Here is a 13,993-nt window from a genome sequence, read left to right as displayed (position 1 = left end):
TAACCCACTGAGCCACCCAGGTGCCCCTAGCTCATTTTACTCAAGGTCAGACTTCAGTGAAGATTCCTGGAGTCTAGCAACTGTAAAGATCAGCCTGGTGACAGGAGCCGCGGTTAAAATGGTATCTTCCTACCAGCCACGAACGCTGCTGCTCTCGAGCCATATCCTACTAAAATAACACAGACATAGAAGACAATGGAAAATATGCTGTGATGAGTTAGAATAAGATGAAAACTCATCACAATGTGAAAAACCAAGGCTGAATGACAACCTGTAATACCCAAGAGACTCTTGGAGAAATTTCTATAAGCAGTTAGGCCAAAGAAGCTGGGCCGAAGAAACAAGGGCTGGCAACTCCCATTTGCCTTGTGACACAGGGCCACCCCGCCCACCTGAAAAGAGGCAGGACGGCAGCCTGGGAGGGGACAGTGCTAATTTTTGACATGACCAGAGAGTTATTGCCTCCTCCCCTTTCTAGATGCAGTAAGAGATCACATCTCCCAGAAAACAATGAGTAGGAGAAGAAAAGGATCTGACACTGGGGCACACTGTGTCCTGGGAAACGCCCCTGAAGTGAAGCCCTGAAGGTATGGAGATTAGAAGAGTCTGGTAGCTGTGGACGCTGGGGTTCTTCTAGCATTTCCAAGAACCAGGTAGTCAAAAGGGAAGAAAATGTCAAGTACATCAATCAGATTCACTGCAGTGTAGAATGCTCAATGCCTACGGCCACTGGGACTGGTGGAAGCTGTGCACATCACCGTGACCATAAACGACAGGTTTGAGAAGGAATTAACCAGAGAACTGTGATCAGAGGCCAAGAGATGGCCACATACTCTGTGTGGACAGATCCATCACTGCCTATACTGCCTATACTCAGAGGAAGAATACATAGCTGATAATGATTTAGAATGAAAATGAAGATTCTAGCAGAGGTCTATTCAGAAAGATTCAGGAGAAGCATAGTTCTATGAATAGGAATGCAGAAAGCCCAAAGTAGAGGTAAGGGATGGTGGAATGAGCTAAAAAGTTAAAGATGAGATGCAAAAGCCCAGCTGATTATGGCTAAGAGGTATCGACCTTAAGTAGATCTACACTTAAATTCTGGCTCTTCCATTTGTTAGTCCATTCAGCTGCTCTAACAAAAACCACCGACCAGGAGGCCTATAAACAACAGGAATTTATTTCTCAGTTCTGGAAGCTGGGAAGACCGAGATCAAGCACCCATGAGGTCACCTTCTGGTGAGGGCCCTCTTGCTGGTTCATAGCCGGTGTCCTCTCGCTGTGTCCTCACACGGAGGAAGATGCTAGGGATCGCTCTGAGGTGACTTTTATAAAAGCACAAAACACCTACCCAATAACCTAATCATAACCTAATCACCTCCCAAAGGCCCACCTTCTGACCCCCACATGTGAAATGGGGATGGACACATTCAGACCATAACAGTAGCCTTGGGCAAATCATGTAACCTCTTTAAGTTCTGGTTTCTTCACTTATAAAATGGGGATAAAGAAACCTATTTCACAAGGTTAAACCTTGTGAAACCTAAACCAAGGTGAAACCTATTTCACAAGATTAAACTCAAGGTTGCTTTGAGCTTTAATGCTAACAACATGACCAATAATGGGAAGTGTAGGGAAGGCTCTAGAACAGTGCCTGGGTATGCAGTAAACAAGCAGTAGTTGTTGTTGTTATCATTATTATCATTACCATAACAAGTGTAGAAGAAAAGGGAACTGGACTGAGGCAAAGGAAGGAGTGCAAGAAACTAAAACTACAGTTGATAATAATTGACACTGGAGATCCTAAAGAACAGAAGCCAAGTTGCAAAAATGTCTAACAGATAATGCAGAGGCGATCCAGAAGACTGAGAAAAAGGGGAGAGAACTGAAAATAATGAAAATCAGCGATTCAACCTATTAATTAAAGCCGTTTTTGAGAAATAAATTGAGCAGAACTAAAGCAATAAGCTAAAATATGTACAAGGAAAACTTCCAAAGTAAAAAATAATCTCAGCCTGCAGATCAAAGGGCTCATACAGATGAGGCAAAATTAATTCTTAAATATTTTAAAAGACCTACACCTAGCTGTAACTCAGCAAAAAATTTAAGCTAGGGAGATAATTAAAGAAGAAAAATCCTCCAAAAAACGTTCTAGGGACCAGCTCAACCGGAGAGCTCTTTCAAACAATCTGTGAGCTGTTCCAGAGCATTAAAAAGAAGGAAAAAACCATCCCAGCCATTTTAAGAATGAAGTTAGCATAACCAAGACAACAGACCCCACAGGGAGGAGAGAAGCCTCCAACCCCACTTTCCCTTCTAAATCGACGCAGAAGTCCTAAATAAAACCCTAGCAAAGTGAATTCAGCAGTATAAAAAATGGACACATGATCAAATCGGATTTAGTGAGACAAAGGAAAGATGGTCCCAGATTAAGGTACCTATTAATATATCATAGGGTTAGAATACACAGCAGCCTTATTATAAGGTAATTCCCATTACCTTAATGCAAAGCTTCAAAAACTATTTTCGACAACCTGAATAAATAATACATTATGGATGTTTATGAAAGAGCCAACTGTGTAAAATATGGTTATACAATGCATTTGAAATCATGTAAGAAAAGATTGTAAAATACTGCTTCTTTCTAACTCTCACATAGCATGAAAACATGTTATGGCCCCTCTTTCCAAGCATCCTCGATAGCAGTAACCATTGTCACAGGAGCCACTTGGAGATATTTAGCAGTTTTCCAGAGGTACCGTCTTTACTTCTGTCTGAACACTTTGCAGTCTATGTAGGATACATTTTCATTTCAGGATATCATTTATCCTTAAATTGCATAATTGTGATCTCTACAACAAAGGCTTGCTTTATAAACTTACAACTTTCAATTCTTGCAACTGTGAGGTCATTTCCCGGGAATAATTACTAAATCAGTATTAAATGTCTTGGCCTCCTTTCTTATTCCTTCTTTCTAGTGACCTCTATAAGCATTCGATTCCAGACCTGATTAAAGTGCTTTACCACGCTGCTCAAAATAAAGTAAAGTGAGAAGACTCTCAGAATATGAGAGATCTTATAAGGAGTCAAGTATAAGATGTCTCCATTTCTCCAGGAGAGGGGAAGTTTGGGGGAGGTTGGAGGGAGACACATGGTATCTTCCATTCAGCTCGTTTCCCAGCAGGGCATGCTCAGAAACTTGGAGTGTTTGTATCCCAGTGAAACAACTGAAACAACCCTCCTCAGACTGAACGCCTCTCCTGCCGTGCCCAGGCTCCTCAACAGATCAATACGGCAGCAAACCGTGGGGAAAGCTCTGCTATATCATAAGGTCCAATAAGAACATCCAGATCATCATCGGCATCATCTCAGCAGACAGCCATGGAGCCAGAAAGGTTGCTGCCTGGCTCTGCCTGGCTGTGTGGCCTTGGGCAGGTTACTTAGCCTCTCTGTGCTTCAGTTCTCACATCTGCATGGTGGGATAATAGTAGTCCCCAGGTATTATTGTGAGAATGAACTGAGCTAGGTCATGTCAAGCACTTTAAACACTGTCCTACACAGAGTAGGCACTCAATAAATGCTAGATCCAATAACAATGCCTGATCAAAAGCAAAACAAAACTACTCTTTTTTTTTTTTAAGATTTTATTTATTTATTTGAGAGAGAGAGCAACAGAGAGCACAAGCTGGGGGTGGGGTGCACAGAGGAAAAGGGAGAAGCAGACTCCCCATGGAACAGGAAGGCCAATATGATCGAGTGGGGCTCGATCCCAGGACTCTGGGATCATGACCTGAGCTGAAGGCAGACACTTAACCCACTGAGCCATCTAGGTGTCCCCAAAACAGAACTACCCTTAAAAAAAAACAAAAAACAAAAAAACCTATCAGATTGAAGCAAGTGAAAAATCTACCCACTTCGGCCTAATGAGAATGTCTGGTGTGGAGAAAATGTTCCCCTAAACACACACATCACAAAAAACACAACCTATGAGTAGAATACCCAGATTAATTCCTCAACATGTCATCACACAGGCCTCATGTTGTCACTTTACAATAAAATTCACCAGAAGACAAGTCCTATCCTCACCCTTGGAGTTTCTAATCACATTTTTAGGTTTTAGTCAAGGATCACCAGGGATTTGCCTTTTTCATAAAAGACAGGCCAAAGAAGATTCAAATGGCCTTAGAAGGAAGAGAGGCAATGCTGGGAATATGAGCAAACGTAAAAATATATGTGTGGGCTCACATATATACACACATACCAATATACACGTGTGTATATGCATATCTACCCACACACTCACACCAACATACAATTAATAGCTAAGACCACAGGCTTTGAAGAATGAAATTATTACATAGAAAGTAAAACAGAACTTTATAAAAAAGAAATTATCAGAAAGTAAGAGTTCTTGATAATGAAAAAATATGACAGTTAAAATGAATTTAATAGGGGTGCCTGGGTGGCTCAGTGGGTTAAAGCCTCTGCCTTTGGCTCAGGTCATGATCCCAGGGTCCTGGGATCGAGCCCCACATCAGGCTCTCTGTTCAGCGGGGAGCCTGCTTCCTCCTCTCTCTCCCAGTCTCTCTGCCTACTTGTGATCTCTGTCTGTCAAATAAATAAATAAAAATCTTTTGAAAAAATTAAAAAAAAATAAAATGAATTTAATAGAAAAGGTTACCAAATAATGATAAGGAAGTTTCCCAAATAGTAGAAAAAAGTAAACAGGAGAGTTTAGAAAAAACTAAGGAAATTAGAGGATAATCCACTCACCAAATAACAGAAGTTCTATAAAGAGAGACTAGAAGAAAGATAGGATGGAAAGCCAAACAATTCTGAAATAAATAATACAAGAACAGTTCCCATTAAAAAAGGCACCTTTAGTTTCAGATACAAAGTGTTCTCGGAGTGCTTAGCATGAGTAAACCAAGATCTACACCCATTAGTGCATAACAGGGACATTTTAGCAAACTGTGCCTAATAAGACAGAAGAAAAACCGTGAGTCTAACAGAGGAGGAATCACCAGGGTACTGCCAGAATGAAAATTATTTTCAAACACTTTCTTTCCTCCTTCTTCTTTTCTGCTTTTTCTCTAATCAACATGTATGAATTTTATTGTCAGAAGACAATCTTAGTACAAAAAAATCTATACTTGGCCACTTGAGCCTCAATTTAAATGGTTCCATTTCTCATCTGTCTTCTTAATGTCACCATCTGTCTCTACACAGATACGGAACCACTCTAGTCCGCACAAGCCCTAGTCACAGAGGACGCCTGGGCTGCAGAGACAGCAGAGAACAAGCCACTCTAGGAATTCTCTGCCCAGCTGATCTGCGTCGGGATGACGTCTGCTCATCCTCACTCGGGTGGTGAGAGCTTGTTTTCAAGCGTTCTGCCAGAATATTTTGATATCTGAAGGAGGAGGGGGAAGGCCCATAATTCTTTCCCTTAGACACATTTTTCTATCCATTATTATCATGTCTCCGCTCGCACAGTTAACATTTATTTTAATAAGGAACTGCTAAACGCTCCAATTTGTCTTCATTCCATTTATCGAATACCACGTCCTGGGCTTTGCCAAGAGATGATTTTCTATTGACAGACTTACCTGTGGAGAAGATGAACACCGTGTTGTTCCAGAGCCCGTGGCTTTTTAAGGCTGCCGTGACATTTCCCACTGCTTCATCCATAAGAGACACCATTCCTGCGTAGTGATGTCTATTCTTATCCTGGATAAATTTGTATGGTTTCAGGTATTCCTCGGGGACCTGAAGGGGCTCGTGGACAGACTGAAGAGCAAGGTAGAGAAATAGAGGCTGGAAAGAGAGTTTGTGCAAATCAGTTAAGAGGGTATGGAAGCATTAAATACAGAGACAAAAGTCCAGATTTGTCAGTTAATAAAAGTAGTATCAAGACAAACCACAGAATGCCTTGAACATACTTGTAAATCATTTATCTGACAAGGGACTTGTATCCAGAATATAAAAGAACTCTAACAACTCAGTAAAAAAAGACAATTAACCTAATTATGAGATGGGAAAAGAACTGGAATAGACATTTTTTCAAAGAAGATACACAAATGACCAATGAGCTCATGAAAAGATACTCAAAAGATGCCTACAGCTACAGCGAGCTGGGGTGGTGGGGGGAAGAAGACGGGTGGGTGATTGCTAACAGACATGAGGTCTCTTTTGGGGTGATGAAAATATTTTAAATTTAGATTGTGGTGATGTTTGTACACCTCTATGAATTTACTACTGAATTATATACTTTAATTGGGTGAATTTTATGGCATGGGAACTATTAGCATCAATAGATACTAAAATTGTAACGAAAGACACAAGACAAAAAATTAAAAATAAGAACTTGAGTTCTAAAATGGCCTAGAAGGCTCTGATCCAAACAAATAATAATAATACCAATATAACAACTATATATTAAATGTTGTTTATGTGCTAGATATATGATACTGATTTACATATTCTGTCTCATATAATACTCAAATCCAGCCTGTTACACCCATTTCACAGATAAGTTAACTGGGACTTAGAAAGGTTATAGGATTTGTCCATGTTCATATTAATTGCAGAGCAATTTCTTATGGGAAATTCCACCATTATGGTGCAGATATGTACCAAGAGATGCCTTAGCTTTTTGCTTTTGCAAAAAAAAGGGGGGGGGCGTCTGGGTGGCTCAGTTGGTTGAGCCTCTGCCTTGGGCTTGGGTCATGATCTCCGGGTCCTGGGATCAAGCCCCGCATCGGGCTCTCTGCTCAGCAGGGAGCCTGCTTCCCTTCCTCTCTCTCTGCCTGCCTCTCTGCCTACTTGTGATCTCTCTTTGTCAAATAAATGAATAAAATATAAAAAAAAAAAAAGTTCCCACACTTTCGGAGAGAGTTCAGGATTTTTCATATAAGAGAACAAGTGAACATCATGCCTTGCTAGTCTTTGATCAAGGACCAAACATAATCCCAATTAATTCCTGGAAACTAAGGAGTGTGATATGCTGATTCTATTTTACCTTTTACACCAATTTATAGCATTTAACATTAGTGGTATTCCAAGTCAGCCTCTCTTTTTTTTTTTTTTTAATTTCTTTTCAGCGTAACAGAATTCATTGTTTATGCACCACACCCAGTGCTCCATGCAATACGTGCCCTCCATAATTCCCACCACCTGGCTCCCCCAACCTCCCACCTTTTTTTTTTTTTAAAGATTTTATTTATTTGACAGAGATCACAAGTAGGCAGAGAGGCAGACAGAGAGAGAGAGAGGGAAGCAGGCTCCCCACTGAGCAGAGAGCCCGACGTGGGACTCGATCCCAGGACCCTGAGATCATGACCTGAGCCGAAGGCAGCGGCTTAACCCACTGAGCCACCCAGGCGCCCCAGCTCCCACCTTTTTTAACGAGCCTTTCTGAAAACACTCTTCTTCATTGAGCTCCTACAGAATTCCTTAATGAGTTGAAAACCCTCAAAGAGACAACAAGGGTTCAACCCAAGAATAATAATACAATTCTGTTAAAGTATTTGAGGCATTTAAATCTCATAAATGAATGGGGAAAAGTTAGAAACCAGACTGGGGTGGGGGGGGTGTCTCATATTTCATTCTTCATTACTGTTGAGATTTAAAAAAAAAATTCTGTATTAAACACCTTGCTAAATAGAGTAAGGAATATACATATAGAGAGCTCTAAAAGATACCCAAAAGATTATTTTTAGTTCAGATCTTTAGAACTTGGCAATACCTTTTCCCCCAAATCCAAATGTTAAAAACAGCTGTTACATATCAAAGTCATCACTTTAAAACCTATTTCTCAAAGGAGGTTAGGTGATGGAATGACAACTCTGATAACTAGAACCTAGGCTTCATTTTTCTAACCCGTCCACAGGAGAACATTCCAGGTCGCAAGTCCAGAGGTCAATACTGCAATCTTTGACACTGCTTTAGCTCTGCCAGCACGCCCCCCCAACACACACCCTCTCTACTCCAGCCACACGTAGAGCAGCACTTCTAAGCTCCCCCAGAGCACAGTGCAGGGAACCCCAGCACATGCCCTGCCGGAGGGGTGGTGGTGAGGAAGGAAGCTGGGCTGAGACGCCTGGAGGGGCGATGCGTGTGCAGGGGCATCAGTGGGCCCGCAGTGAAGGCGAGGGTCTGCAGCGGGAGCAGCCATCGGGGACCTCAGCACTAGGTCAAACCAAGCCCTACCACCAGCCACGGTCTGGATGGGGGCAGGATTATATATTGGAAGGCTACCACATTTTGGAGCCCACATATCGTTTTTAAAATCAGGAAATACCACATAAAACTCCGTGGTTTAAAAAAAAAAAAATGTCCTTTAAGAATCAGAACGCCGACAACTCCTTGCCCATACTCCATCGGGTAACGAACGGCTGGAGCATGAAACGGAGGCCTCACTCTCAAGTGCTCTCCAATTCCTAGAGCCTCCCCACTGTTCTCCCTGAGGGCCTTCACTTACTTAGGTCAGCAGCCTGACTCCCTGTAAACCCCAGAGCCGGTGACCCAGGCGGGGCTTCTCTGGGCGGGGGCGGAGGAAGGAGAAGATGCTCTCATCCGGGTCATTAGCGGCAACGTGGCAAAGCACACAGTGAAGGAGAGAAAGGGGAAAGGGGGCAGGGTATTCCCAGCCAGTAAGTGATCTCTAGAGGTGACGGCCAGGGAGGAGTGCTTACAACCACATGGGGGGGGGGGGGATGATTCTCAGACCATCATTAGAGACTCTTACAAATATTCAGTATGGGGGTGCTCAGGTGGCTCAGTCAGTTAAGCATCTGCCTTGGGCTCAGGTCATGATCCCAGAGTCCTAGGATTGAGTCCCACATCCGGCTCCCTGCTCAGCAGAAAGCCTGCTTCTGTCTCTCCCTCTGCTGCTGCCACTGCTTATGTTCTCTCTCTCTCTGTCAAATAAATAAATAAAATCTTTTTTTAAAAAAAACCCCAGGGGTGCCTGGGTGGCTCAGTCGTTAAGCATCTGCCTTCAGCTCGGGTCCTGATCCCAGGCTCCTGGGATGGAGACTCACATCTGGCTCCCAGCTCAGCGGGAGACCTGCTTCTCCCTCTCCCACTTCCCCTGCTTATTTTCCCTCTCTCATTGTGTCTCTCTCTGTCAAATAAAAACAAACAAACAAACAAACAAAAACCCCCAAATAGTCAATATGGAAATCATTCTACTCACTTTGTTAAATACAGCAAAACAATACCTGTTATTAGTTTCCTTAGGGACCCCTTACTCTTGAGGGGTCAAAGTTTATAAAACTGCAGCAACTCCCCCATTTTTCCAGGGGTCAGGCTTGTTTAGATTCAAACAGAAGGAATATAGCTGAGAAGAGGGAGTGAAAAGCACCTCTGAGGGATGCGGACTGTGACCATCTCTGGCCCTGCCAGAGCCTCACGCTGCCGCCAACCACATCCTAGAAACTCACAAGTTAGGGTTAAGGTGTTCCTCGAACAAAACAAGCGATCTTTTCCCCCCATGTCACCAGCAGTCATCAAGAACCATGCAGTGTGCAGGTGGACAGACACACATCAGTTCGTCTCTGGCTCACCAGGAGGTGGCAGAATGATGTGCAGTGCAGCCCTATTAATAAGGTGAGGCCCAAGGCAACACAACCAACTGGCCTGAAGCCAGCTGAGGTAAGATCCTTGCCGCACAGTGAACAGACATAGCTGATTTCCCCATACCTGTCTACGTGGGTTCAGCTCACTGTTGACCTAAAGCAAGCAGCTGCCATCCTGAGGACAGACTCAGTATTACTCTGCTATCTACTGACTTGAGTTCCAACCCAGGCATGCCTCAGCCTTTGGAGACCCGTGGGCACATTCTGACCTGACAGACATCATGATTCAAAACATGGTAATCCTGGAGCTGATTTTGACCTCCACGGACCTCTAGGTCTATGCGGAACCCTGATCTTTCCCTTGCTCCTTCTTGGGTCCAGGTCCCTGCTGTGACCAAGCCAGTTACAGCTACCGCCTTTCCAGCAACCCTAACTATAACCCTTTCAGGATCCTTAGGAATACAAAACAGAGTCCTAGATGGGAATCATGACCAAATATTTAAGTATTACACAAACTATGACATTATCGCCTAAAGTTGTTAGCATATAAGTAAGATGCTAAGGGTTCTTTTCCTTTTCTTATTATGCCATAGGTCTCCTAAGATATCTACTCTAAGTATCCTCCCCTGTTAAGAAACAGATCCCAGTGAGGAAGAAAGCCTTACTTTCTTTAGTATATTTTCCTAATTTAAAGTGTAAATTTTAAAAATATAGGATGCATTTTTAAAATCATTGCTCTATTGATGGCTTTCGAATTAAGACATTTCTTTCCAACTCGTGTCAGGAAAAAATGTCTACCACTAGAAATTCACATTCACTTTAAGAAGCTTCTAGTAGATTCAGTTTATGAGAAAAACCTTCGTTTTTATTCTGCAGAGTGTTGGGGGGACTATTTTTAACTGAAGGATATGTTATGGACATGTTGCTTTTACACTGTTGTGTTAGTACTAAGGGAATTTTCCTGGAGAAAAAAAGACATTCCCTCCCAACACACATGACATGGCTATTAGCAGTATGTCCCTGAATCCAGCACCAACTGCGTTTCTGTTACAAAATACCTCCATATGCTCTTTTCCCCTCAAGCGCTCTTTAAAATAGGCACATTTTTAAGATGGCTTGTGGATACTTTGTGTGTATTTCTTTAATGATTTCCATCTTAGGACGAGTTATCTATGCTATAGTCTCTACACAGCACCTAAGAAATTAGCACAGAATTAGATTCAACATTGGGATAAAATGAGAAAAAGCCCAGCTCCTGGAACTATGGGATGCATCATTTTACTGAGAACTGAAAACGTAAATGTCTGCATTTCCTGTCTTAAACAAACATTCTGGGGCTGTTCCTCGGTACTGATTACTTCATTCATTTATGTCTACACTTGAAGCTCTACCTTGAGGACGTGGGGAATGTGGACACAGCTTCAGAATATTTCAGACACTGTTGGGAAGTCCCCATTCTCTCATCTGGCAATTCCCATAATGCTACCTGCAAGCAGCACTCTATTACTAACTCAAGTTTGGATGGCTTGCGGGCTCTTTGGGACTCATTTCCCCCAGTTCCCGTCCTTTCCGCAGCACACCAGATAAGGCAGCCCACCCACAAAGAACTATTTCACCCAGCTGCTTCCTCTTATCCGATTAATATTACAGGCACTGTGAGAAAATACTCCATTGTTGCCTAATGGGAACTCATTTTTACTGTAGGCGTATTATAGCTGTTGCATGATTAAGGTGGTGTTTTACTGTAACCCTGGAAAAGGCAGTTGGCTTGAGCTTGTCCCCTGTGTTTGAGGGGGATCAGTAGTGCTGGCATATCCAGAATCACCACTGGGAGGGAGATGGGGGCAGAGAGGTAATTAAATACCAATGACACCCTCCCACCAGCATGAATAAATCACAATATTTGTTATGGGTCTTTATTACAAGCTTTTCAGATGAGCCTGATATACTGTCAAGATTGGAACCGTCAAGCTGAATCATACACTGGGGCTAATAACGTCCAGTTTCGGATATGAGCTGTGAACTCGGATGCCTGTTGAGTGCACTGAGCTCGGTAGTCAAACAGCATGGGTTTAAATTCTGGTTTGGACTCTCAATAGCTCTGTGACTTTGAACAAGTCTCTTGTTTGCTTATCTGTAATAGGGTGCCTAACTCAAATGACAGGACAAGAACCACAATTCCCTTAAGACCTCATCTTGTTCCTTGGGCTTTCAGCACTATCTATAAAACACCTAGCATACAGAAGAAAACTGAGAACCTAAGCCAATTACCTAGCACAGTTATCTTTCCAGCTCTCTGAAAACTGGTTCAGATTGACATTTTTTTAAAAGATTTTATTTAATTATTTGAGAGAGAGAGAGAGCATGCACACAAGCAGGGGGAGAGGCAGAGGGAGAGGCAGAAGCAGACTCCCCACTGACCAGGGTGCCCAATGCAGGGCTCAATCCCAGGACCCTGTTAAGGCAGATAGTGAACCAACTGAGCCACCCAGATTCCCCTGTTTAAAACCTGCATATGTCCACATATGTAAGAGAATGTTCTGGTCTTCCAAGTTCCGCAGGAAGCGTGGCTACTCCAAGACGTCAGCATTGAGAGTGATAAAAAGCCCAAGGTGGGCTGAGGACAGATACAAGGGAAGACCTCCAATACTGAGTTATAACAGGCAAAGGCAAAGCCAGGAAGAAACTATGTCAAAAAGGGAGTCACCTGCCAGGTACCACATCTGAACAGATATATAAACCTAAACCCAAACTGTGATCTGCTTTGAGGCCATTCAGTAATTGTCAAAGAAGCAAAGTGCAGGGGCGCCTGGGTGGCTCAGTGGGTTAAAGCCTCTGCCTTCGGCTCAGGTCATGATCCCGGGGTCCTGGGATCGAGCCCCGCATCAGGCTCTCTGCTCAGCAGGGAGCCTGCTTCCTCCTCTCTCTCTGCCTGCCTCTCTGCCTACTTGTGATCTCTCTCTCTCTGTCAAATAAATAAATAAAAAAAAAAATAAAAATAAAAATATTAAAAAAAAAAAAAAAAAAAGAAGCAAAGTGCAGAAAACTGGGAGCACCAGGTAATACTGCACATTCTGTAATTTGCTACATCAGGGTCTTACTGAAGGACTAATTTCATCAGTGTGCTAATGCAAGTCTTAATGAAGCCACACTGTGGACCCAATATCTGACAAGATGAATCTGTGACCCAATTTCAAACATATATTCAGAGAATTTAGTTTATGAAGGTAACTCTCGGTTAACAACAGCAACAGCCACAAAAACGTTTAGGGCAATTCACACTCTTTTCCATTTCTACCTTTAGATTAAGTCATAAGATTTTAGTACATGACTCATCGGTATACCACGTTCATGGAGTGAAAGTGAAAGACTTAATATTTTTAAGACATTCATTCTCCCCATGTTGTTCTACAGATGCAAATCCAAAATGAAATGAATGAAATCCAAATCCATGCAGGAACTTTCTTGGTAGAAAGTGACCAGGTGATTCTAAAATTAACATGAGAATGCAAAATATCTAGAATAGCCAAAATAACCTTGGGAGGCCAAATACAAAGAGGACTTGCCCTGAACCCAAAGTTTGTCCATCTCTTAACAGAAAGTTTGCCATAATACAGCCTCATCGTGTACACAAGCCTATCATTTTAAAAAGTCAACATACTAAATGCTTATAGCACATGCACATAATACACCAAAATTATAAAACTATGTATCTACCTAAACACTGTAGACCCAGTATTCCTCGAAGACTCATCTGGGGACCCTTGGTGTCAGGGTGACCCTTGATGAGTTTCGTTAAAAGGCTGATGTGTGGGAGTCCCCAAGTGGCTCAGTCACTTAGGCTTCTGACTTTTGATCTCAGCTCAGGTGTTGATCTCAGGGTCGTGAATTCAAGCCCCACGTTAAAAATAAATAAAAATAAAAATAAATAAATTAATAAATAAAATAAAATCCTGATGTATGGACTTCCCCTAGACCTAAGGAATCAGACCTTTAAAGAGGGGTTCCAGGAATTTCTATTTTTATCATGCTCCCCAGGCAGATACCGATACACTCCAAAATTTGAAAACAACTCCCCTAGAATTTATTAGATTTTTTTTCCCCAACAAGCACCTTTTTCCTACACTCACCTGAAGAGATGCTACCTTAACACAATTTTGACATCAATAAAGACGCAAGACTAACCTTCTCTGGAGGGTGGTTAGCTATGAGGGCTGTAGCTCTTTCGGTAAATATGTTTGTTGAATACATATTTTTATATCCTGTTGCGACTTCTTCACCATCTCGAAAATCAAGAGCACATCGTGTGACATTTAGAGCATCAATTAATGTACAGCGCTCATGGGAATAGTAATCTTCACTACCTAGGAGATAACCTACAACAAGAATGGGAGATGAAAGTAGTCAGCATA

General features: G+C 42.3%; 1 protein-coding gene and 1 pseudogene across 2 annotated transcripts in view; one reads left to right on the top strand and one right to left on the bottom strand.

The window, feature by feature from the left end:
* Nucleotides 1-13,993, top strand: part of LOC308342884 (large ribosomal subunit protein uL23-like) — a 1,151,147-nt pseudogene that overhangs the window by 1,087,600 nt on the left and 49,554 nt on the right. The window lies entirely within an intron of this gene.
* ARSB (arylsulfatase B) overlaps nucleotides 1-13,993 on the bottom strand; it is a gene marked incomplete at both ends in the record, with an annotated part of 162,767 nt that overhangs the window by 126,484 nt on the left and 22,290 nt on the right. The window contains 2 exons of the mRNA XM_080804790.1: nucleotides 5,610-5,817; nucleotides 13,767-13,957. Coding sequence (XP_080660916.1) covers nucleotides 5,610-5,817; nucleotides 13,767-13,957 — 399 coding nt within the window. The remainder of the gene's footprint in view (nucleotides 1-5,609; nucleotides 5,818-13,766; nucleotides 13,958-13,993) is intronic.

The sequence above is a fragment of the Martes martes genome (genome assembly GCF_963455335.1).
Source record: "Martes martes genome assembly, chromosome: 5".
NCBI classification, from domain to species: domain Eukaryota; kingdom Metazoa; phylum Chordata; class Mammalia; order Carnivora; family Mustelidae; genus Martes; species Martes martes.
The sequence above is the reverse complement of the archived record's forward strand: the minus strand, read 5'-3'. Positions and strand labels throughout refer to the sequence as shown.